Source organism: Embiotoca jacksoni, unplaced genomic scaffold (genome assembly GCF_022577435.1).
Source record: "Embiotoca jacksoni isolate LCO1_2020_lvr unplaced genomic scaffold, fEmbJac1.0.p SCAF_11, whole genome shotgun sequence".
Classification (NCBI taxonomy): Eukaryota; Metazoa; Chordata; class Actinopteri; family Embiotocidae; genus Embiotoca; species Embiotoca jacksoni.
The window spans coordinates 4,701,057-4,726,602 of record NW_027185241.1 but is presented as its reverse complement, the minus strand read 5'-3'; the positions used below and the strand labels follow the sequence as shown (position 1 = coordinate 4,726,602).

Here is a 25,546-nt window from a genome sequence, read left to right as displayed (position 1 = left end):
TTACGAATGCCTGTTTTCACCCTACAGCCAATACATTGTGATGAGGCACTGCATATAATTTACAGCCTTGGTGGGATTTGCCTGGATAAAAAAAGCCACATATTGATAAATGGTGTTGGTCTCCACATTTCCTGACGCACAACAAGGACTAACTGTGTATTTATAACCGGCTCACCTCCTCTCCTGGCCCATCTACCTCCCTCAGACTGCCTGTAAATCAGAGCTGTCACTGATGCTAAAAGACCCAGTTCCCACTCTGTGACTTCAGGGAGACTGTCTCTGTAAAATATGCTCCACTGTGGTTTCTGAGCTGCAGTTCGTCAACCAACTGGAGATTACACAGAAACCACACAATGTCAAGTTTTGCACACATTTGGCTTCTCGTCTCATTTAATCTCATATCAGACTGTACAGAGGGGACACGATGTCTTTCCTGTGTATTTAACATTCAGTTTCGACCTGTTTGACCCTCATGCACTCTCAGACAAGTACTTATACAATCATAATCCCAGACACTCATTTATGTGCAAACATAGCATACTGCTCACATACTGTAAATCCCTTGAGATGGATTGTTTATTATGGGGAGCAGAGCGGCGGGCTGTATTCGGTGTTGCTGACGTCACCTCTTCTCTCAGGGAGCAGGCTGATTAGCTGTATATTAGAGCAGAGAGTCTTGGGTTTCGCTGGTTAATGGTGGCTGGGGCCGAGCAGGCCGGAGAGGCCGACCTCTTCGTTTGTTTTAATACTTAAAAAGCAGCTGTATCTGTTTCCCTACGGCACTGATTCAGTTTAATGTTGGCTCAGTATGTTTTACACAATAAAATGTTTCACATGCAGAAATTTACAAAAAGCATGTTTTGTTTAAACAATCACACGACTAACATTACATTTTTTTCATTTTTCTCTGTCACTCAGATGGGTTGAAGGCTTACGCAGCTCCAGTGGGTCACGCCATGCATTTGCCTGGCATGCCTGTCTATCTAAATGACTCCACCTATGATGGGAGCACAGAACAAGGGTAAGATATTCAGTTGCTCTAGGCATCATCGACCATTTTCATTGTTATGTATGAGTAGGCATCTCATTTCCATAGATTCCCATAAACTCCTCAATTTTGTTTTTATGTAAATGAACTGACGTGGCCTTGTTGTAAATGATAAAACGCTATTGCAGATCTGAGCCTGATAATGACTGACAAATGTTAGTCAGGAATGTGGGGTGAAATGGGGCTCGACCACTGAATACCTTGGACAAGCTTGGACTGCAGTGCTCATCACATCTGCTAGCACTGAAGTGGGGTCTCAGCCAAATCCGTTCTTGAAAGTTTATTCTGTCTGCTTAATCGAAAGGGAATGACATTATTTTTTTTAGTTGCTCAGGGATTTGAGGCGTGTTTCCTGGCTATAATGTTTTGGCAGAGAGCAAAGGGGAGCTAAACCAGGAATTCAGGGGTGGGGGAGATCCATGTTTGCATGGGCTGTGCAGTTAATGGGGCTGAACTGTTTTGCTAGCGGGTGAGCTCGCACTTTTGATGTAATCCAGACATATTTGTAGCAGATGTATGTGAGGGCTCATGCGCCTGCGAGTGAGGGGACCTATCTGTTGACCCTGTTGTGTTGCTGTGTTTCTGTTAAGGTGTGTGTTTGAATGTAAAACAGAGGGATTTACATTACGTGTGTTATGTGTGTGTGTGTGTGTGTGTGCGCGTGCGTGTGTGTGTGTGCAGGATGCAGTTTGGAGGCCTGGGTCAGCTGTGTGATGGGGTTCTGGGAGGAGACGACTTCATACAGACTAAGGAGCTGAGAGTGTGGCCGGGGTATGACTACCTGGGCTGGAGCCGGGAAGCCCTCGGGCAGGGCAGCGTGGACATTGAGTTCCACTTCGAGAAACCACGCATCTTCCACAACATGCAGGTAGACACCGAAAGGTTTGTCTGTGTGCGATAGTGCATGTGTTGTTATGTGTAAACGACTGCGAGGGTGTTATGCGAAACATTGTTAACTGGAATCTCAGGCAGCATCGATCTGCCTGTAAGATGCCACATTGTTATCCCTCTGAAATATCTTTGTCTACAGGAGACATTTTTAAATATAACTCAGAGGCATCCTTGCTGCCTTGTAGTGTATACTCAACGTTTTCACTGCAACATCCCGTTCAGTTCCAAATACGACCTTTGTTGCATTCCTCTTTCTCCCCATGTTTTCCATCTCTATCTACACAATGATCCTCCTATTCAGAAAAGGCAAATGTTCCATAAACCTAAACTGAACAGGATGTAAACTGTCTTTACATCACTTCCATTTCTAGAGGAAACTCTAATTAGAATTTAAGTTGCCCTGATGCTTAATATAGATCTGCATAGTAAGGACATAAAACAAATTTTATTTTCATTGCATGATGTTCAAAAAATTAGGAGTTTCTGTACATACATATAGGTACATAGGCATACAAATACAATTAAGAAGACAAAGAGCTATTAATACATTGTTTGTGAATTAATTATCTCATTAACCCAAAACAAGCAAGTCATTGTGATTAGAACGGGACATTAGGTTGATTCTGTTGAAACTTCTTAGAAATTCCTTTAGCTCCAAGCAGCACAACCTCTTAAACAAACTCCAACAGCACGGTTATGTATGTTTACCGCTTCTTTTTCTATCTTTATGAACACCACTAAAGTTCATTAATCTGCCATCTCGGGAAGCAACATTTTGTCTGGAATCGCTCTGCAGCCATTTAATTAGTTTCAATGTGTCATTGTTAATCTTGGGACATGGCATCTGTGCTCTTCTCACTGGGAGCCACCAAATTGCATCAGTCTGTTTGTGCGTCTGTGTGGCTTTTGGGGTTAGTTTGTGGAGCAACGAGGGAGATAATAATATGAAGCAACCCAGTTTGAATTATAACTATGTTGTCTAGTTGGACGTGGCTTGGAATGTTGGTTTGGGTGAGATGTACCATATACATGTGCATACTCGACAGCTTGAGTCATCAGTCTGTCTTATAAAGGGACAAGTCATCTTTAAGAAGGACTTAAAGAAGTCCAAATTCCTGGATGTTCTTGCCTTGCTTTTCTGTCTTCATGTGTTTATTATTGTTCTAGTGTGCTTCAGTTACCTTTTTAAAACCTCTCCCAGTGGTATTCTTAATGTTTTTCCTTGGCTTATCCTGTTTTTCCAACCTTTTCCCTGGTGGTTTTCCCACACTAACCTCAGCCTACATACACTGTTATGTTGGCCTGGCTGAGCGGATATGTCAGACATACCGGTCAAATAAATAAAAAGTGGGAACCTGAACCTAATTCTGACATGACTCGGCTCTGCAGGCCAGAGTTCCTTAACCTGTGCCTAATCTTCCACCCACAGGGAAATCTGCTCTTTAACCTTCTGTCAGTCGTAACCTGCACTTCCTTCTCAACAGAGTGGGAACACACTCTGATCTGCTTTTGTAAAGCACCAGTTCTGTCCTGTGGGAATTTTTTGCTGCACAGATTTGTAAGTGCATGTGGAACTAAACAAAAAGATCACAGGGAATTCATAATGTAGTTTAGATTTACGATTAAACAAGTGAAACATAATGAATGCAGTGCTATGCTCTCAGATGAAGTTCTTTGAGGGTCATTGGAGCTGCACTCCCTGAAGGAGTAGTGAATTTCCATGCTTCTGTTGACTTATTAAATCTCTGCCACAACTACCAACATACAGTACATCCCCACACACCCCCTTACAGATAGACATGCTTACATGTCAGCTGAACATCTGGTGCAGCTGTTCGTCCTTCATCTCGTGTGTGTGTGTGTGTGTGTGTGTGTGTGTGTGTGTGTGTGTGTGTGTGTGTGTGTGGCGCGCGCATTGTCATGTGGATTAGGTTAGAGTGGCTGGCCCTGCAGTGTGTGAGGTTAATTTCTAACCAGTCAGACCGGCCTCTGCACCAACTCTTCTCTCTCAAGAAAAAAAAAAAAAATTCCAGCATCTCCTTAATTTTCAATCTCTCAGATCTTTAGTTTTGACCTCTCTCTTGCTCATTTAACCATCCTCCATCTTCCTCCACGTCCTTCTCTCGTCTCCTTCCAGCCAAAATGACGTCTTATACATTACATCAGCTTTTATGGATACTTCTCTCTTTGCCCTTTCCCTGCTTGTAAAAACCAGGAAGATATATCTTTGCCCTGTTCTGTTGGTCTCCTGTTGTACACTTTCTTTTCTTCCATTCTTTCTCTCCCCTCATGTGTTCTAGTTTTGTTCATTTGCAGTCCTGCTCAGCTCTAAGTTGTGCCAAAGTAATTAAGGCTGAACAGGAAGAGAATGTGTCGTCAATTTTGTGTGTTAATTTAATCTCTTCCTGTCTTTATACGAATAATGAATGATTAAGGCCCACAAGTTTTCCAAGTATTTGCACAAGGGTCGAGCTAATTTACATCTGCAGGTATTTAAGGTTTTTTTTTTATCTGACCAGCTGCACCTCTTCCCTCTATCTGTCCTCTTTTTCCTTCTCTGTACTCACACACTTGTCTCCTTCTTGTAGGTGCACAGTAACAACCGCCACACACAGGGCGTGCGAGTCTTCAGCAAAGTAGAGTGTAATTTTAAGCCTGGCATTCTCCAGCCGTGGTCCTCTCCTGCCCTTACCCTGCCTGTGCCCCTCGAGGATCTAAAGGACCCCTCCTCACGACCCATCTCTCTCCCACTCGGCGGCCAGCCGGCTCAGATCCTTCGCTGCAAATTCTACTTCGCAGACCGCTGGCTGCTCATCAGCGAGATATCCTTCCTCTCTGGTAGGAAACCAAATTTAAGTGGTAAAGTTTTTTTCACCTGTGAGATTTGTGCTTTGGTGGCTCACACATGCAGTTTTGCTTCTACAGAGGCTTTGCCCTTGCGTCACATATAACCTAGCAACTACATTTTGCACTTTTCTGGAAGTCCGGCAGAGATTTGACTTTGCCAAAACAAAAGTTAAATATAGATGGCAGCAGCAGAAAAATAGATACCTGTAGAGATTGTTGCGCTGGCCGGTCAGCATTATTTAAATGTTCAGAGTAAAAGTCAAATAAAGTTAAACTAAACAGCAATAACTGTTTCCAGTTGTACTATGATAGTCACATTCAGAATGTGTTTTTTCCCCTTGGAGTGTCCTTTTTATTTGATTTTGGGTAATAATATTCTGACTTTTTGTTAATTAACAGGAGGCAATTCACCAAAAATTCTTACCCAAAATTCTTGTACTAATTGGAAGCATGTAATTTTACAAATAAATAGGCCTACTATGATAATTGATCAGTTAGTATCCACACCTGACCCTCCTAAAGAATTTTATAATTTATTGGAACTGGAAATATGTCTGTTTTCCCTCAATCTGTTACTTTTTCTTTATCTTCCATATGAGCTAGGACAGACCCATAAGAGCAAAAAGACCTGAAAGTTTAGATTCATGCATATCTGATTAGAAGTCAGATAGAGGACTCCTCCACTCTGCAGCTGAGATTACGGTGACTAATTGAACTGTCCTCTCCAGTTAAAAACACTGTCAGTTGTGTTGTGATAAGAATCAGCAAATTGCTCTGTAATCACACTAAACTGAGGTGGCTGAATTGACTTGACCAGCAGTGGTCTGAGCTGTCTGGTTGCTGGACTCGTGCCAGAGGGGTGATGAATGGCACACAAGAGCTGTCGTACCAGTAGACTAGTCTTGTTCAAGGCCCTGACACTGACAGTAGGCCATTTGCTGTAGAGCTGAATCACATCTGGAACTAGAGGTTGGTAGATTTTTACTACCAATTTCTCGACTTGGATGCCTGGGTGACACACTGTCAGCAAGTGAACTATCCAGTAGTAACATTGTAAATCAGGCAGTGATCCAGGCAGGCAGATTTTTCCTCACACCCTCCTGTCACACATGTCCACGACCTATCTCTCACATTCGTCGGACCGCATTCAACAACTGTAAGTTCTGCATCCTCACTGCTGTCTACTTTCAGAAACTGAACTCCCTCCACCTTCACAGTCTGAACTACAACACAAAGAAGAGTGCAAACTAAATAGTGAACGTTAGTTGCCACCTAACGAGGGGTTGGGCGAGTTAACACAATCAGTCATCTTAGTCAATAAGGAACGAATCAGTTCCCGGTCCAAAACAACATAATTAAGTCTCCTGAAATGAATAGCCTTTGTCTGGAAACACAACCAGCTGTGACCACAAGCACTTGTTTCCCAACAGTTGAGGACTACCAGGTGTGTTATGTCACATAAAATCCCCTTAAACATATAAAACATGATTCATTTTCATTAAATTGTTTCCCTCTCTCTTCATTTATTTTGTCTCCAGAGCCATTTGAGGAGGATGTCACAGACACTGATTCATTTCCTCCTAATATTCCCAAGATTCCTGACACCAGTTACTCTCCTACTGTTAACCTCACCTCCTCTGCTCCCACAACAAACCACAGCTCCTCCAACACCACCATCGGGCCCTCTGGTGAGTCCCCTCCTTCTCTTCATCATCCTGCTCCTCACCCCCACAGCATATTGTCTTTATTTTTCCTCTTTTCAGCTACCATTTTTTTCTCTGCTGTTCCCTTTCATCACCTGCTGCTTCTTCCCCTCCATGCTGCTCTCTCCTGCCTCTCTAATTCCCCCGATTTCTCTGTCATCACCTCTTGTGTCTGTGCCCATCTATTTTTCTCCCCTTGTGATTTCTGCTAGCATGTTGGCAGTGCTGCCATGTGTTCGAAGCAGAACCAAAGGCAGCAAGTGCCAAAGGAGGCCCATGTTTGACTCCCTTTTTATCACAAGCTCTGAAATTCTTTGGCTGAACAGAAGTCAAGGCCAGATGCTTACCTTAGATTTCATTGTGCAGGAGAAATCTGGCTTCAAATTAAAGGTCAAATGTGTTTTTTGTTGTCACAGTCGAGCTTTTAAAAAGTTCTTGTGCACTTTTAGAGATTTTCGATTGGATGGATTTAAACCAAATGAGCCAGAATCCTGCTATCCATGATTTTCTCTCCTCATCGCTCTCCTCTGAGTCTTCACCGCCTCTCTTCTCACACACCCCTCCTTTGTCCATCCCTCGCTCCTCCAGAACCCCCCACCACCACTACCTTTATGATGGACACCACTGGTAACTGGACACTGTCAGGTGAGAGACAATAAAAAAGATGCAGGGAGGGGAGTCGGCTCCATCCGCTCTGGCCCTCCTCCAGCATCTTAAAACTGTCCTACTGCTCAGTAGAGAGTATGAAGTATAATGGCAGAGGGATTACAGGGGCAGGCTTTGGCACTGGGTTCTGTCTCCTGGGTTTGAAGATATAGAGCTGTAGGGAAAAAAAACAACACAAACCGAGCTATAGTAAATTATATTTGTGTTGAATAACAACTTGGCTTCGTGTGGTCTGCATGTGTTTTTCGGGAACGGGCTCTTGTCTACACAGCCAAACAATAACAGGCTTTTCAAAAAGCTGGAAATGGTTTTGTGTGGCGTGTTTGCTGCTTTGTCCTTTTTACTGGCTGTGGTTGTACGGCTTTGTTTGGGTTTATTTACTACGGGCATGGTGTGGAACTGAGAGAGAGAAAGATAGAGAGAGAGAAAGAGAGGGAGACAGACAGAGACAGAGAGAGAAAGAGAGGGAGAAAGACAGAGAGAGAGATGTGTGTATGTGGGTTCAGGTGCATATTTGTTGTGTGTTTATGTGCACTAATTCACATAAATGCATGGTGTGTGTGTGTGTGTGTGTGTGTGTGTGTGTGTGTGTGTGTGTGGCGTGCGTGCGTGCGTGCGTGTCTTATTCTTTGGGCTTCCTGGCTGAGCTGTTTGTTCCAAACTGACATTTATTCTGTAAAAATGCTTTTAAGAGTTTGTTTATGAGCAAAGTTTACACTAAACTATACTGAGGAAATGCTTTCATCCCCCGTTCAAATGACACGCCACATTTGACCTTCAAAGGAGAAAGAAGTTTAAGGATTTTGATTAATAGTTGAGTACAAAGTTGTTGAGAAGCAAAACAGTGTTGACATACTGTTCTCAAAGCAGGAGGCTCTGAGAGCTCGGTTGTATGAGCAGGCATAACAAATGAATGCTCACGCACACAATCCCCATCAGATATTTAGTAAGCCTCATGAAACTATGTTGGTGTGCGTGACGTGAAAGAGCTGACGCTCGCAGTAGGGACAATGCATTAACTCATGCCAGCGCGTGGTCGCACACACAAACACACACGGCAAGACCCAGTGTTGCATATTAATCTACACAAATAACATCAGACCCACAAATAGCAGCAGGTTTCAGAGAATCCAGCCTACAAACAAACACCTAACATTTCATCCTCTGTTTTCCTTCTCCAGGGCCAGAATTTGCTGCTGTTACTCCGAGGGCAGGTCTTCCTGTAGCCAAAGATGACAGCAGTAATACGGCTATTCTGATTGGCTGCCTGGTGGGCATCATCCTACTGCTGCTGGCCGTGATAGCTGTCATTCTGTGGAGACAGTACTGGAAAAAGATACTTGGCAAGGTGGGTCCAGACTGAGGCCACATGCAGTGTTTCAGTTTAATTTTTAAGCAGCCATGCCTATTTGCAGTAGGTAATTCAGCAGCCTTAAAGGTCAGCTAATGCACATACTTTCTTATTTACAGCTAGTGGCATCTAGCCATCCAATCTTGATTTTATTAGCCGAACATCTGTCCCTGAGATTCCTATGGCCATTGAAGTTCAGAGGAGCTAAATATAAGATTTGTGTTTTGCTCAAATCTTTGAAAAACTACATTCAAGAAACGCTTCATTTTGCAGACAGTCTGCCAGTTAGTTTAGACTCTTTGTAGATCTTTCTGTTCACAGTTAAAATAAATGGTCCTAAGTGAGAAATGTTTTCTTGTGCGTTGAGGCTGAACTGTCCCTTTAACCAATTTTAAATGATTGATAGCAGCCTCAGATAACAACTGCCATTGCTTTGGCAAAGCACCACTGCATCTCCATCTGGCTGTGTAGTGGGGAATACTTTTACATTTACTGCTAATTGTTCAAAGATTAGATTCAGTTTGATCTCACATCTGCTCAAGAGGCTCACATGGTGCATTTATATTACCTCGTATTAAAGTGAATTCCCTGCCCTCCCAGGCCCAAGGAAGTCTGTCCAGTGATGAGCTGCGAGTTCACCTGTCGGTCCCCTTAGACAACGTGGTCATCAACAACACACACAGCTACTCAAGCCGCTACCAGCGCATCCATACCTTTCCGGATGATCGCGACCATGACAGAGAAGGAGAAGGGGAGTATCAGGAGCCGAGCGCTCTGCTTCGGCCGAGAGATCACAGAGACAGCACAGGTAAGTTATAAACACACAGATACCTACAGGGTTAACTGATTCTATGGTAGCTGAGTAGTTAAATCAAACATACAGTATTTCTAGACATGTATGTGGCTGCTTTGTTTGCATGCCCACGTTGGCGCTGTTGCTCAGTTTAATGAATTTGTTTAGACTGCAGAAACAGCAGGAGAAAAAAAAAAAAAGTGTCAGGCATATCAAGAAAACAATAGTATCATGTATTTTACCACACCACACAAAAGTAAATCAAACCAAATACCCTGCAAGGGAAAGTGCCTCCAAGAAGATGCACAGTGCAAAGGGAGCACAAAAGAGCTATTGTTCTGGGAAAAGGCAAGAAAGAGGAAAGAGGGAGGGAAAAATAAAAGGGTAAAGAAAGGGAAGGCATTCCTGTGCTTCCAATCGTACCACATGAGGTTGGCATGCTTTCTTTACTTTACTGTGAGTTTGAAATAACATGAGTAACAGAAAAAAAATTCTTGTTATGTTTGCTTGTGTTAACATGCCTGCTCCTCTGTTCTGTGCTCCATGTGTCAGTGTAACCCCTCCTCATTCCTCAGATTATAATGGACATGCTAACAGTGTCATGCTGATGGTTGTTATTTTGTGTTGTTGTGTGTGTATTTTGTGTCCCGTGCCACTTTGTATGATCTATATGATCCATATTGTGGTGCCTCCGTGTATCCCACCTCGTCCCGTGTGTGCGTGTTTGTGTTCATGTGTGTGTGTGCCCTCCCAGCCTTGCTGTTAAACAACCCAGCCTATCACCTGCTCCTACCAGATCACAGAAAAGGCTTGAGAGCCCTAGTGGTCCCCAGCTCTGCACAGGCTACAGAAAAGAGCCTCAATGTGCCCCAGGGTAAGAGAGCTCAGACTGGGTGGGTGGGGGGGGGGGGCCCCATCCTCACTACCTACCTACCTATCTATACGTACCTGGGTCGGGGCAGTAGAGTCACCGTCACTGCACACAAACAGATCTTCCCAGAGATTGATTAGTTTATCTTGCATGTGTTTGACCTTCACCATTCCCTCTGTAACTCACATAGTCATTCTCATTCACTCACCTCTCAAATACCTCTTTGCTTTGTTTGAAGGGATACTTTGGCTCTTGGGGGGATTGTAAAGCATTTCACACTTAACCCAGAGAACTCGTCATTTTTATTATTTCATTTATAATATGTTAAATATTGACCTGAGCTAACCTGAAATCATGGCTGTCAGTTCAACACTAGCAGCACAGCTCTAATGATGGCAGTGTCGGTTGGCTGGATTGCCATGAAATTTGCTTTACTGGTTACTTTGGTAATTCCTTCAATCTAGCACTACCATTGGGTCATAATTTTAATTTACTTAGTTCAATATACTTTGGTTTGTGGCCGAATTCCAGTCTCTCCTGTGTTTTGTGCTAAAATGGTAACCGTGGTACACGTTACCTGTTAGCATGTTAGCATTTAGCTCAAACCAATTGTATAACTAAGTACATCCTCACACAACTTCTACATGGCTATAAAATCCTAGTCTTGTTTTTCCTTAATTTTCTAACATGAACAGAGAATAGTTATCATTAAAGCAGCTTTGTAAAATACAGTATTACTATTCATCAGCTGTGTGGATTAAAGTTGGCCACAAAGAGTTGTATCCATCATTTATTTGAACAAAAATTTAACAATTTATTAGTTAGTATTCAAATGTTATTCTCCCCTCTTTGATTTATGTGGCCTGTCATAACCTAATGGGAGATGTTTGTGTTGAATGTGAAGTTTTTATATCATTCAGACGTGTTTGAATTTAGTTTGTACAGCAGCAGATTCTAATTTAGATTAAAGAAATATAATAAACTGATGGAGTGCAATGAATAAAGAATGAAGGTTTTTCCTAAAGAAAGTCCAGCCCTCCATCAAGACATTTTGTAACATATCAATGATTTTGATAGCACCTGCTGCTTCATGCCATTCATGTTTTATAAATTTAGAAATGAATCTCACCTAAACTCAGCTCACTGATAAAACATACTTTAGACTGTGTAATAAAGACATCATTTTCTCACAGGAAAAAAAATTCATGCAATGCAATTCTGACCATAGAGAAATTCAAGATGTGTACAATTTGCTGGCCAAAGTCTTTTAACAGCAACTATCGCTTTGAAAACCAAATGTCACAAGAATCAATTAGGAAGAACAAACCAGACGAAGCTGCCGTGTGAAACACGCTCAGGTTACTAATAATGCACAACTGTTAATAAATGAAGACGATCGAGACAGCGCTGGCGTGCACTGAAATGTCTGTTTCATAAGAGTTTCTCTGAAATATTCCTAGTTCAGCTCAGTTTAGGAGATGAATTAACTCACAACTGCATACAGGTTTATTCATCTTCTCATTTACAATATTAAATGATGTTGTATTTGGTCAGAAAAACTGACTCTATAGATAAATTGCTATAACTTTTTATTAATAAAGTATTTTTTTAACAGCATAACTCACAAGATGACCTCCAGTTATTCTCATAGTTATTCTGTTAGATCTATTTTTCTCTTTTATGTGCAGAACTTTGTAAAGTTGTGTTTGTGTAAAGTCTGTCCAAAAAGTTTTGTTGTTTAAATCAAGTTCCCTCAAATCCAAACTATCCCTTTATAACAAGTCGTCTGAATTTATATCTTCTGATTCTTTCATTCACAAACTGTATTAAAGCAAAACAAAGCTGTTTTGAATTACACAGTTCTTCTCTCAGAATAATTTCTCCTATTCATCCTCCCTGTGCGCCTCTTCCTCCTCTCTCCAGCTTGTGGTCTGGACTTGGACATGGAGAAGGGTTTCCCCCCCACCCAGGAGGAGCCTCCTCCCTACCCCGGGTCCCCTCCTTACCCCTCTCTGTCTCCGCCTGTGTCTCCCCCGCTGCCTCCCAGCGTCCCCCACTACGCTGAGGCAGACATCGTGAGTCTGCAAGGTGTCAGCGGTAACAACACCTATGCCGTGCCCGCCTTGACCACTTCAAGCCCTGGGGCTGACGCTGCCCCGCTGCCAGAGCTGCCGCGCCAGTGCCTCATCTTCAAGGAGAAACTAGGAGAGGGACAGTTTGGGGAGGTAAAGAACGAGATAAAAACTAGTGCATGCGGGTGGAGGAGTGATTGTCCCCTAACAATGATGGTATTTATTCTGTGAAAGGTGCACCTGTGTGAAATCGAGAACCCTCAGGACCTCCCCAACTTGGAGTTCCCCTTCAATGTGAGAAAGGGTCGCCCTCTTCTGGTAGCTGTAAAAATACTGCGCCCAGACGCCTCCAAGAATGCCAGGTCTGTAACATCATACATCAGCCTCGACTCTGTGGGTTTAAGACTTTTTGTCAGACAAAAAAAGAGATTTAAGAATATCGTTATGCAAATGTTTTTCACTATTTCCTGGCATTTTGTTGTCAAAACTATTAACATCAATAAAAATGGATTAAATAATCAGACACTTTGTCAGAAATTTAAGTATTTAGAAGCGTCTGACAGGAGACGGAATTACTTACATACTGCAGCAGGTTTTGTTGGACCAAAACAACTTATTCAATACAAAAGTTTCTGCTAGGATTTTACTTGTGTGAAGTGATTTTGAAGTGCAATAACATAGCAGCCAACTTTCATACGCTATGGAGCTAATGTATTATTCAGTTACCTGCTGTTACACCTTCAGAAGAAGCAGAGCACAGATTTTTAATATGTTCTCACATTTTAGCCTTGGCTTGGCCCCTCACCTCCAAAGAAAACATATGTGGGTCTCTGTAGCTTTCTAGATGTTTGACTCCCCTCACCGGCTGCTTGTTTACTTTGGCTCTCTGAGTTTTGCTCTAAGCAGGTAAAGTCAGCTTGTGTGAGTTGATATTCTTGGAGCCATTTTCCACGGGTTAATGTGAGAAATTGGCGAGAGCCAAGGCAACGCAAACATATTGACCAGCAAAACAAATCAATGAGGAAAGTGTGGAAAGCGACATAGGCTTCCAAGCTATGGTGTTTATACTGAGGAATGATCAACCTCTTCACTTGACTCAAGTGGTAACGTTAAAAATGTTGCTTGATAATGTTTAATATTTAAGTGTTATTTTTTTATAAAAGGTAAGAGAAGGAGCCCAGATTCTGCATCCTTTATTTCTAGGTTTTTTTTTTTGTTTTTTTTTTTGTTTTTTTTAAATTTCCTCTCCAAAATCTCCATCTCTTCGTTTTTGCTCACTTTTCCCTCTCACGCTGGTAGGAACGACTTCTTGAAAGAAGTGAAGATCCTATCTCGCTTGAAGGACCCGAACATCATCCGGCTGCTGGGAGTGTGTGTGAGCAGTGATCCCCTCTGTATGGTCACTGAATACATGGAGTGTGGAGACTTGAACCAGTATCTGTCCCACCGAGTGCTCCTGGACAAGAGTGGCCCCTCCCACAATATGCCAACCATCAGGTAACACATGCATGCAAATATGCATACGCAGACAAAATTACAGGCACATGTACAAACAGTTTTTATTGACCATTTTCTATCTGTCATCTAAACCTCCAGTTACCCAGCCCTCATCTCCATGGCCAGCCAGATTGCATCAGGAATGAAGTTCCTCTCGTCCCTCAACTTTGTGCACCGGGATCTGGCCACGCGTAACTGTCTGGTCGGGGGTGAGAGGGGTGAGGACGGAGAGGATCAAAGTGGCGAGCGTCACATCAAGATAGCCGACTTTGGCATGAGCAGAAACTTGTACGCTGGAGACTACTACAGGATCCAGGGCAGAGCTGTGCTGCCGATCCGCTGGATGGCCTGGGAGTGCATACTCATGGTGAGAGGACGGGAAACCTCATTAATTGTGTCATTTGCCATGATAATGAGGCTAATTGTTCCTAACAGAGATTAAGATGATGAAGGTGACCGTGTCAGTTTGTGTTGGTGTGTGTTCTCAGGGTAAATTCACCACGGCCAGCGATGTGTGGGCGTTCGGGGTCACTCTGTGGGAGATGCTGAGCGTATGTCAGGAGCAGCCGTACTCCAACCTCACAGATGAACAAGTCATCGACAACGCAGGGGAGTTCTTCAGAGACCAGGGCAGACAGGTACATCACTCAGACACACACACACACACCACAGATGAAACAGCCTCTTAAACATGTTTACTGTTTGCAATCTGTTTTGCTGAAATTTTACTTTTATGCTGTGATTTTTTTATTTTTATTTGACTTCATGTAAAGAAAAAAAATACAGCACAGCCTTCACATACTATATTAACTTATCAGTCACTCAGACAATAACACACATTTTGTTCCTATTAATTAATTTGCTATTCTCTTTGTTAAAATGTTCTTTTATTGGGTTTTTGTTGGATTTCATAATTAAATAGGGGTGGTGAAAGAAGTTTTCAGATCCTTAACTAAGAGAACCAACAAGCAAGAGTCCTGCTTAAGTAAAAGTACAAAGTATTAGCAGCAAAATGTAGTTAAAGTGTTGCTATGTTTGAGGTGTCAGAGGCTCTCTAGTGGCCGGTCTTTTTAGTGCAGCTGTTCAGAGCATTTAGTAGAGTAAAGCTTTACATTGCACTGTAATGTACAAGGAGAGGTCTGGTAATACACACGGGTCAAAAAGTATAAAGTATAGTTTGTACTTACATTCATTAAAAGCAAGAGATTAAATATTTTGGACCAACAAGTGGAATCAGGCACAATCAGATAGTTTCAGGTTTTTCTTATATTCATATCAGAGTTTTAACCTGGTGGCATTTATCGTGAGTGAAAAAAGATTCATAGCACAATCAATCTGTGCCACTCATCTCCACCTTCATCCACTGTCTCCATCTTTCTCTTGCAGGTGTATCTGAGCAAGCCGGCTGTGTGTCCTCAGGGTCTCTACGAGCTCATGTTGAGCTGCTGGAACAGAGACTGCAAGCTCCGCCCATCCTTTGCTTACATCCACTCCTTTCTGACTGAGGACGCCATGAACATGGTGTAAAGACAGAAGCCGAGGAGCCAAATGAGGAGAAAGGCAATGCTAAAGGAGGGGAAGCGTCTCGTACGTTCACGCATCTTTACTGCAATGGGAAGGTGTGGTGGAGGTTGCACACACGGGGGCAGACGGACAGGGAGAGTGGGTTGCTCGCTTTTATATTTTGTATTTTTTTGGGGCACGGGGCTGAGAGACCGCTGGTTCGGTTGTATTTCCACGTCAGACCCCATAGAGAAAACTAACTCCAGCTTTAGATGGGTTGCAGTCCATGCTACATTTGGTGGTTGGTGGTGGGTGCAGTCTGCATAGGAACTTTCTCTCTTCTCAGATACTTAACAATCAAAGTGGGTTTGTGTGACTGGTGATTCAGTGCTGTAGAGTTGTTGATGCAGGAAGCTACAGAGGCACAATCACAGAAAATGCTCTGTATTAACTCGGAAATAAGCAGTTATAAAGTTTAATGAATCTTAATTTAACATCTCAAATGCTACATGCAAGGTAACAGGTGAAGGTGTACACGAGCTGTGAACTCTGGCTGCACATGACACACAAACTTTGAACAAAACACCTGTCGTCCAGACATGAAACAGCACACACAGGGATTGTCGGAGTATTTATAGCATGTATAGCCAACTGCAAACATTGTAATCACTGTGAGATAACTCCCAGCCCCTCTGGCCCAGTTCAACTCTTTCAGACACGAACAAGATAATAGATTTCAATTTGTTCATTTGATCATCAGCCCCATATCCTTACATAGAGACGCACATCAACAGCTCCAAGCATTTGTGGACTGATGTGAAAAGATGTGGACCAGACAACAGCAGCCCCCTTTCTGCAGTGTGATCATGTCAAGTTTGCTCTCAACCTCCGACCCCCATCGCAGTCAGAAAAGTCCAAGAAGTATTTCAACTCCATCTTTGAGCCACAGAAAAAGCAAAAAGCGGTATACTTGGTGCCAAATGGACTTCTCAAACCTGAGGAAAAAGGCACAGAAGAGGAGAGTCTGCTGCTGCTGAGATGTGACCCACAAACTGGAACAGCTTTTCCAAACGACGAAACAAACCTGCTAGCTGGGGCAGTGGACAGGACGTCTTCAGATGTGCCTGCTCAGGTGTTTAGGTGATTTAAAAAAAAAAAAAAATTATCTTGCTGTGACTCAGCCACAAAGGATAGCCGTAAAATTCCACAACCAGCTGCACTTTAAACCCTACATGCATATCCCCGGCCGTAATGGACCTTGTCTCTGTGATGGGCCTGAATGATATGATATACATTTATATATATATATATATATATAAATATATATATATATATGATATATGTCAACGTGATCACAGCGCATCACAGATGTAGGAAGAAATCTGTATGCCTTTTTAAATCCTCTCCAACAAGGCACTGCCAAACCATTAGATGTAAAATATTATTTTAAAAAAAAAAGTGGAATGGCATCCTCAATTCATTTAAAATGTTTGACAACCCTTTGTTCAAAAACTCTGTGTTGAGACATGTTTGCTCAATCAACAATGTCTTCATTCATCCAAATGCATTGCGGTAATTTAAAACCAGTTATGGTGTAGCGCAAACAGGGAATTCTGGGATTCCTGGTTTTAGTGTGAGCGCCATCATCGAACCCTGCATTATCTCACGTTAGTACATTAAGCTGACCACGGTAGAGTCACTGCATCTACCTTACTGACTGTATAGTACTGTAAATCAGTCCTGACATGATTAAGATTATGAAGTAATACATGTTTACTGATCGTGAATGGTTGTGCCATTTGAGTCATTTTGATACACTGTAGTTCAACTAAACCCATATTTTTATATATACTGCAAGTACTTGGACTCTCCTTGATGTCTGATTTTGTCCTTTTGTGTCTTTGAAGCTGAACATTACAGTGTGTACATATTCTAAGGACAGAATTGTAATTTCCTTTACTAATATATAGAAAACTCACTTACATTTGGGGTCTTCTGTGTCTCTGTAGAACGCTTGCTACCTTGATGCTATTGTAATTCATTGTGTTGTCTATTTTTGTAGATGTTTTAATAAAGTTAACCTTTTCAAATAAATCAAGGTATTCAGTGTCGTAACTATTGACAGTGCAGGACCCAGAAGCTGTCACGGCCTGCTGCGAGACCTTTAGATGGGGTCCTTTCAGCAGACCTGCTCAGTCAGATGTCAAAGTAATCATTCGACAACAAAACCAAAAATGTATACTTATTGATAGCTACATATAAAACACCTTTCCATCCTGTGTATAACACATGGTTTTGAGTCAGTCTATTTTTTGTATCTGTTTGTACTTGACATTTTTTTTAATTGAAATATATATTGAAACTTGTTTTATTAGAAATAAACAGGCTGTTATTTCTACTCATCAGAGGTCTATTTAATTTGGTTGTTTTATTCTCAATGAAGAAGGCATGCTGGGAAATGCTATTTGCTTGTTTGTCTAATGACCCTCCTCACTGTTGTTTGTGATAACTTGCATTGACATTGTGACTTATTTTTTCAAAAGGTCAACCATTTTGAAAGAAAAAAGGACAAGTTAGCAGCATAGCCTCAGTGTGTGTGTGCGTATGTATGAGCGTGTACTAAAGTAGGCTAATAAACAAAATTGGCTGACTAGACAGAAAACAGATCAACAGGTTGGTTTCAGTCATTAAACCATATTTTATTAGGAGTCGTGACAATCTTGACTATTTGACACAAGCAGTTGTCTTTTACACTATTTATGAACAATTTTTTTTATATCGACTAAGAATAGACATACACTATACTCTCTAAAAAGAAAGTAATGTATTAGAAACAAGAATATGAAAAAAAGGAGTCAAGAATAATTTGGCTTTCATCTCCAGCCATCAATAGTTGATGACCAATGGCTTCAGATCAGTTGGATGTGAGGAAAACAGCAGAAGTCAACTTTGACTGAGGAGTTTTGACCAGGCACTTGGCAGTAACAAAATTCACAAGACTTGACAGCCAGAAAGCTTTGGAAAGTTAGTTAACTCCTAATCAGAGGAACTCTGACTGTTATTACCTGTCACACAACTACAAGAGCTAAAATCTGCCAAAATATAAAATCACTTTGTCATAGAAAATCAGTATAAGAGATGAAAAGACAATAAAAATCAAACTATCTCCTATGTAATTTTAGACTTAAGGCAGCAAACACTTGGAAGCGGCAGGCTGGTTAGTGCGTTGGTTATTTAGAGATGGTCCTCCTCCTTTACTAGTGACATATAAAAGGTGAAGACAACACTGCAGCAAAGATGAAAGTTTTCCACCACAACATACTTGCATTGCTCTCAACAGGAAACCCTCAGAGCTTGTTCCCATCACCCACTTCATTTTGAGACACATCAAATCTTTCCACTTGCAGTTCAAACTGATGATATTGAGGCCAGTAATGTAGTCAGTTACTACAAAGAGGCCAGTGTAGTAAACAAACAACACCTCAACTTTTTGTCTTTATAACAGATGAGCAGACACAAAAATATACATGAAGCATAGTTGAGTAAAACAAGGACGACAGTAAAAATATCTCTACGAATAAAACTACAATGTGTTGGTGAGCTAAGACACCTCAACAAGACGTCAGTCAGCCAACTCACATGGACTAAATGTAGAATATGCACAGCATTAATGTTTGATTCTGATGTTTAAACACCAAAGCAGTCAGCTCGAGAATCCTCAGACTGTAGGTGAGCACTCAGAATAGCAGAGCACAGACCGTTTAGGGACACGGCCGTAATCAAAAAGGGTGTGTTTGACATGCGTTATAGTGAGAGGAGTATGTCATGTGGGCTGTCTGAACGAGCTGGACTGCTTTGCTTTTTCTAATGAATTGAAAGGCACAGAAAAGAAGTGGACTAGTCCTGTAAATCTTTCCAAATATTTCTGATTAAGAAGTTTAAGAAAAATGAAAGTTTATTGATCCAGCCCCCCATGCAGAGATAATTAGGAGGATTGAGGTAAGAAAGTCAAAGGTTGCATACTGTTGGCAAAACAACAAAGACAGCAATATCACTGTCTAAAGTGGACACAGGGTTTTTGCTTCCCCTTCAAACAAAAGAAACTAGCCTCATCAGTGTTTCTCTCCTTCGTAGCTGTTTTTGCGGTGACTAGCAGCAGGAAGCACAACAGCAGTGATCAGGGATGCAAATACAAACCACACAGGAGGAACAGAAATCTCATCCTGTTCACATGGAGGAGGAACACAAGTGAAACACATGCATGCACACAGACAATGTGACCGGACTACGGTTTCACTACAGTGTCTACAGGCACAAAGAGGAGATGCGGAGCTCCTGGTCTAAATGTTGTCGACGCCTCTCATGATTACTTCCAGTCTCCCATTCTTCTTAATGCACACGGGTGGTCTTTCCTGAAACCTGTGAGGTAAATGAGAGTAATATGAGATAACTAACACCTGCACTAGTTGTTCAGTCTCCTACATTATCTAACTGTCTGTCTCTCATGCTCCAGCGTACCTGGGAAATGTTGATTCCGGTGAGTTTCTCCACAGCGGCCGGCACCCTGGTCAAGATTTCCAGCACCTCTCCGGCAAGTTTGGATGCTCCCACCTCGGAGCCACCGCTGGACACCATGGTGATCTTCTTGGCCGACGACAGAGGCTTGCTGATCTCCTCTGCCATCTGCAGACGAGGAAAATCCCGAAGGTTAAAACAAAACTTTATCGAGACAATCTTGGGTCAAATTTGCCATAGTGAATGAAAATTAACATTATTTGGATATTTTATGAAGACTATTGACACGAGTTCCAAAAGATGCTTTAAAAAAGGAAAAAGATGAACATTGCCCTATAACAGCAACAAAGAGAAGTCATCTGGTTAAAAAAATACTTTAAGCAATAGGTTGCTTAGTGACGGAATAATAATACAGCTAAGTTTGCTGTGGTATTTTAAAACATAAAATCATTTGCATGGTCCAAAAATGATACATATTTCACGATTTGAACGACAAATGAACTTTACCATGAAGAGCTATATTAAAATGAAATAAAATTAGTATGAAGGATCGTCCACGCAGCATTGTTGACAAGTGGAAGAAGCTAATGGAAAGAAACCCATGAAAATAGATGACAGAAATAGAGGCGAATTATCTTAATGTTGATTAATCACCTACAACCTCTATCATCTATTATTGTAACCATGACAATTAAACCAACCAGTGGTAGTTTCTCCAGCAGCATGTCCACCATGGCACCATCTTCGTACTGCTTGAAGGCCTCTGCCTTTTTGGCCATCTGCTCGGCCTCAGCGCGGCCCTTAGCCTCCAGAGCAAAAGCCTCTGCCTCACCCTTCATCTACACACACACACACACACACACACACGCACACACGCACGCACACACGCACACACGCGCACACACGCGCACGCACACACACACACACGCGCATGCACACACACGCACAGGGCAGTTAAGATTACAAGTAGCTGACTATAATTAAAGGGGTTATATAAAGTCAGAGGGGAAAAACTTGGAAGATACAGATGCCATATGATTAATTTTAGTGTAATAAAAGTTACCTACTAAATGAGAAAATGTTTTCTCACAAAGAGTACTTAAAAAAAAAAAAAACACATAGGAAGAACAGAGACATGTGGCAGCACTCACTCTGATGGACTCGGCCTCGGCCTCGGCCTCCATGATGAGCTGCAGGCTGCAGGAGAGAAGAGAGACTGAGTTTCAGGACAGATTGTTCAGCTCTCTTAAGAACTAAACCACACAACAACCTCGTGGTCTGGTACTCACCGCTGCGCCGCAGCCAACTTCTCCAGTTTGTATTTCTCAGCCTCTGCAGGCTTCTTTACTTTGGCCTCCAGCTCCTTCTCCTTGCGGATGATCTCCTGCTCCTGCAGAGTAATCTGCTGTGTACGTTCCACCACCTTCACCTGCATTGTCTCCTCCTCGATGCGCTGCTTGGTCTTGGCCACCTAAAAAAATAAATCCCAACACTACTCAGCTTTCAGACAACGAAAGGCAGACACATGATTTAGAGCCTGGATTAGTGCCCAAGGTATACATTTGACCAGCCAAAATTGTGGACGATATCCATGCAAAATATTCAGGCCTCTGAACGGGTGACTGTACCTGGAGCTGATAGGCCATTTCTGACTCTGCCTTCTTGGTGTTGACCTCGACGTCGTAGGCTGCTTTCTTAAGCTCGTAGTCTCTCTGGGCTTTTGCCATTTCAATATCATTCTTGTACTGAGCTGACACCTTCTCCTGCATTGCCTGAGCCTCCTGTAAATACACAGCAGCAGGACAGAGAGAGAGAAATGTTGGTGATTCTTTTCAAAAGACGATTAATTCTCATTTTCAGATTATTCTTATGAGTAAATAGGTACAATGATGATGATTTACCCTGATGACAGCGTCCCGTTTGTACTGAGCCTCTCCGATCCTGGCATCCTTCTGCACCTGGGCTGTTCTGGCTTTACCCAGTGAGTGAAGGTAATCCTGCACGAGAGACAGAAAGAGACGCAAATGGTGACAATCAACTATGAGATATCCAAGTTGGAGCAGTAGAAAGAAAGGTAGTGCATAGATGACAACAACAACAACAAGAGATGATGTGGTTACCACAGAAGCACTTAGGCTTAATTCATCTCTTGGTCGGCTGAGTCAGAGAGACAGTCGCTATCAATCACTTAAGTGCATTACTGTAACAGAGGAAGACATTCAAGACTAAAAGCTTTCATATGAAGAATAATGTGGGCTCACAGATTCCTGCTGCTTTCCAGATTAATGTCAGTAGTGTCAGAACGTGCACTCAAACAGGCGCAACGTACCTGATCATCGTGAACATCTTTGAGTGTGTAGCTGACAACCCCGATGCCCATGTTGACCAGGTCAGAGGAGGCCACTTTGAACACCTGCTCGGAGAACTTCTTACGATCCTGGTAGATCTCCTGCACACAAAGACACATACGAACACATCATTTACTCTGTGATTAGGTTGAGGCATAAACGTAAATCTGGTGCAGAAAAGGTCAAACAAAACTATTTGAGGACATTGGCACACGGACCTCCACAGTCAAATGGGCAATGATGGCTCTCTGGTGTCCCTCCAGGGTCTCAAGTGCAATATTAGAAATCTCTGCCTCAGACTTGCCCATGAACATCTGACAGGCGGTGGCCAACATCTCTTTGTTCTGGCCCTGGATCTTCACCTGGAAAAGTACGAGATAAGAAAATGTACTAAAAAAAAAAAGAAGACAGAAGCTGGGTAGACTCTGGCAGAACTTGCATTTCTCAACAGTGACAACTTAGCGTTATAATTTCAAGTTGTTGTTTTTTTTGCTACTAAACGAAAACTAAAAGTTTGCATTCATCAAAACATACACCACAGACTCATTTAAATTAATACCCTAAAAGGTCGTCCTCGACCCTCACATCCAGTCCAGAAAAGGACCTTTTCCAAGTGTCATCTTCCTTTCCCTTATTTACTTACTTACAGGAAATAACCTTCCAACTGAACTCAATATGAATGTTCGAAGTGCATACTATACATCCTATGGCAATTATATTTGCAGCTGTAGTTTAGTAATCACACCCTGAATACATGTTTCCATCCTCCTCATGTAGTCAAACCCTCTTTATCGTCAGACGGTGTGAGCTCGAGACATGTATAGTCACTAGTCTGTTTCTATATTGGTGTAGGTTTTAAAAGGCAGCTGAACACTTTCCCTGCCGCAAGCTATGCAAAATATTTTCAATTTGTTGTAGCATTATTTTCTGGAAATGTGCAAAACTTTTCCCATTTAGCAATAAAAACGTACCTGTGCAATGCCAGTGACGGAGATAGGGACACCATGGCGGGTGTAGACTTTGTCACTCTTCACATTTAGAGTCAGGGTGTTGAGTGTGATTCTGAGAGGGAGTGGTTGAAGTGGATGAGATTCGACAACACAGAACCAAAGTGAATCGGAGGAAATTGAGACAGCAGCCCAGCTAATGACCAGTGATAGATACAGCACACATTTCCTTCTTAGTCTTTACAATGACAATGTCTTTTAACCCTTATTTCCATTATTTGTAGCCCAACACATGAAACCAGACAGCTATGCAGTAATTATATAAAAAAGAAAAGGAAAACGGAAAATGTGATCACCTCTGGATCTGCTGAATGCACGGCAAAACAAACACTCGTCCTCCAGCGATCATTAGAGGTGGAGAACGGCCAAAGCCTGGAGGGAGGGAGGAAGTGGGGGTGGAAACACATGACATAAACATTACGCTACCATTGAGTAACAGAAAGCTAGTTACTCATAGAGTAAATGGGTCAAGGACATAGTTCAACTTTGCAACCCTGTATTTCAGGTACGTGAGTGATGCAATTCATTCATTAGCAACAAGCTGAAAAATTCCTAGTTTACTTCTGTGTTGCTCAATCCCATTTTATCACATGATATGTGATGATTGAATCCCTCACATGACACACGTTTACTGGTCCACTGTAAACAAAACTTCACTCCGACAGTAAACTCGCGAGATTACTCTGACATATTAGTGGAGGGGCGTCCTGGACTCAAAAGTTTCGGACGATTTTAGAACATCATGGAGGCTGGAGTGTTATTGTGAGAAATAATCACGTATCCATTACCAGACACCACCATGGCTTCGTTGGGTCCACACGTGTAAAACATCTTGATTCCTGATTTAAAACAAAAAGAAATGACAGACCTCATCAAAGAAGGAGCATTTCAACAGCAAAGAAAAAGGCTTAAACTGTGAAACATATGTAGTAGATGTATACTGTAAAACTAGATAGCTGGACACCAAAGAAAATGTTTACTTCTGCTTCTTTCTTTTTTTCCTCTCCAAGTAATCATCTGATGACCCCTCCGATTAATCTACGGTCTCTGGATATAAAATAGTTCAAACTGGCTAACAATGGGTAACATGCTGCTGATTCACTATTAATAAGATAATGGTGTCATAAATAATAATATATCAGTCAGAGGGACCAAACCAGTACTTCTACTTTAATACTCTAACTACATTATGCTACAAATACTTATATACTTCAGTAGGATTTTTTTTTTTTCATGCTAGACTTTTACTTCAAACGCAGTATTTTTATATTGCTGTATTTGACCATTAAAATTACGTAAATACTTCACTGCTTAAAAGATAAGTCAAGTTTATGATATAAACTCAAGACTATACAACGAACATGTGTCGACGTCAATTAAGTTTCCACGTTAACGCAGTGAATCTCACGGCTCCTCCCTCTTCTAAAAAGAGGCGGTCCCGTCGGATTCGCTGCAACAAACAACGTGTTGTCAAATATTGATTGAAAAAAACAAAAACACACCAATTCACACATGATCAGTGTAAATTAAACCAAAGTGGTACGCAAAGGAAGCTAACTTGTTAAACGGCCGAGGGATCGAGTTGGGTCCGATAACGTTGGTACGCCCATGGGGGGGGGGGGAAAGAAAAAGAAAAAAGGAAAAACCAGTATTTACGCCACGATAAAAAAAAAAAAACGATGTAACGTAATCAAACCGATTGTTTGACTTACCGACGTGAGGTCAGAACAAACGGGGAACCGCTTTTGTGAATGATTACAGGTCGATGTATCTTCCTACCGTGAGACGGAGTGCAGTTGCCCGTCGGTTGGAATCACAAAAATGTCAGTCTGAAGAGGGAAGTGTTCGCTGACCACGCCCATTCGCGCTACATTGATGACGTCTGTCTGTCGTCCCCTAGTGGTTGAAAGTGGCAATTGCACCTCACAGTGTTGTTGCGCGTAATCGATCACATCTGTGTGCATTATTACTCTGCTGTGTATGTTTCTACAGTGGTGGAATGTAACTTAGTGCAATTATTCAAGTACTGTACTTATGTACAAAAATTTGAGGTATTTATACTTTATTTAAGAATTTCTATTTTATGAAAATTTTAGATTAGTACTTAAATAAATCTTAGAGGCAAATTGTAGCCTAATTTAAAACAATTTCATCCACTCTGTCCAGTGAAAACCATGTCTGTCCAAAATTCATTGGTTTTGTACTTGAATATTTCTAATAAACGAAAGGATTAGATGTTCCTTTCTGGTTTGAGAAAAATCTCTGGAAATATAGATTGGTGCTTACAGAACAGAAATTATACAAACATACGATAATCTTTAGGTATATAATGCAATACTGTTGATTTAACTAATCATTAATACATAAACTAATTAAGATAAGCACAACTGTAAATAACTGCAGCACTAAAATGCACAATAATGCAACAATAATA

The 25,546-nt window shown here is 41.8% G+C and overlaps 2 protein-coding genes across 7 annotated transcripts in view; one reads left to right on the top strand and one right to left on the bottom strand.

Annotated features, from left to right (window-relative positions):
• ddr1 (discoidin domain receptor tyrosine kinase 1) overlaps nt 1-17,336 on the top strand; it is a 37,828-nt gene extending 20,492 nt beyond the window's left edge. For 2 of the 5 annotated variants that reach the window (XM_069142436.1, XM_069142432.1), the window contains 14 exons: nt 919-1,021; nt 1,730-1,916; nt 4,528-4,777; nt 6,325-6,474; nt 7,078-7,134; nt 8,337-8,503; nt 9,107-9,314; nt 10,054-10,173; nt 12,094-12,395; nt 12,477-12,604; nt 13,542-13,739; nt 13,839-14,106; nt 14,228-14,377; nt 15,126-17,336. In XM_069142436.1, coding sequence (XP_068998537.1) covers nt 919-1,021; nt 1,730-1,916; nt 4,528-4,777; nt 6,325-6,474; nt 7,078-7,134; nt 8,337-8,503; nt 9,107-9,314; nt 10,054-10,173; nt 12,094-12,395; nt 12,477-12,604; nt 13,542-13,739; nt 13,839-14,106; nt 14,228-14,377; nt 15,126-15,266 — 2,429 coding nt within the window. In that variant the 3' untranslated portion in view covers nt 15,267-17,336. The remainder of the gene's footprint in view (nt 1-918; nt 1,022-1,729; nt 1,917-4,527; nt 4,778-6,324; nt 6,475-7,077; nt 7,135-8,336; nt 8,504-9,106; nt 9,315-10,053; nt 10,174-12,093; nt 12,396-12,476; nt 12,605-13,541; nt 13,740-13,838; nt 14,107-14,227; nt 14,378-15,125) is intronic. The other 3 variants (XM_069142433.1, XM_069142435.1, XM_069142437.1) reach the window with 3 other exon arrangements.
• Nucleotides 17,337-17,920: 584 nt separating this feature from the next.
• flot1b (flotillin 1b) lies at nt 17,921-24,952 on the bottom strand. 2 transcript variants are annotated; one of them, XM_069142440.1, is made up of 13 exons: nt 24,892-24,952; nt 23,901-23,951; nt 23,409-23,484; nt 23,077-23,167; nt 22,324-22,467; nt 22,087-22,206; nt 21,659-21,754; nt 21,386-21,538; nt 21,047-21,228; nt 20,909-20,954; nt 20,459-20,596; nt 19,761-19,925; nt 17,921-19,661 (listed from the first exon to the last, which is right to left on the bottom strand). In XM_069142440.1, exons 2-13 carry the CDS (start codon nt 23,941-23,943, stop codon nt 19,632-19,634), a joined length of 1,284 nt encoding a protein of 427 aa, XP_068998541.1. In that variant the 5' UTR covers nt 23,944-23,951; nt 24,892-24,952; the 3' UTR covers nt 17,921-19,631. The 2 variants fall into 2 exon arrangements, with proteins under 2 accessions (XP_068998541.1, XP_068998540.1); XM_069142439.1 differs by having other exon boundaries at nt 24,825-24,933.
• Between the last annotated feature and the right edge of the window lie 594 nt (nt 24,953-25,546).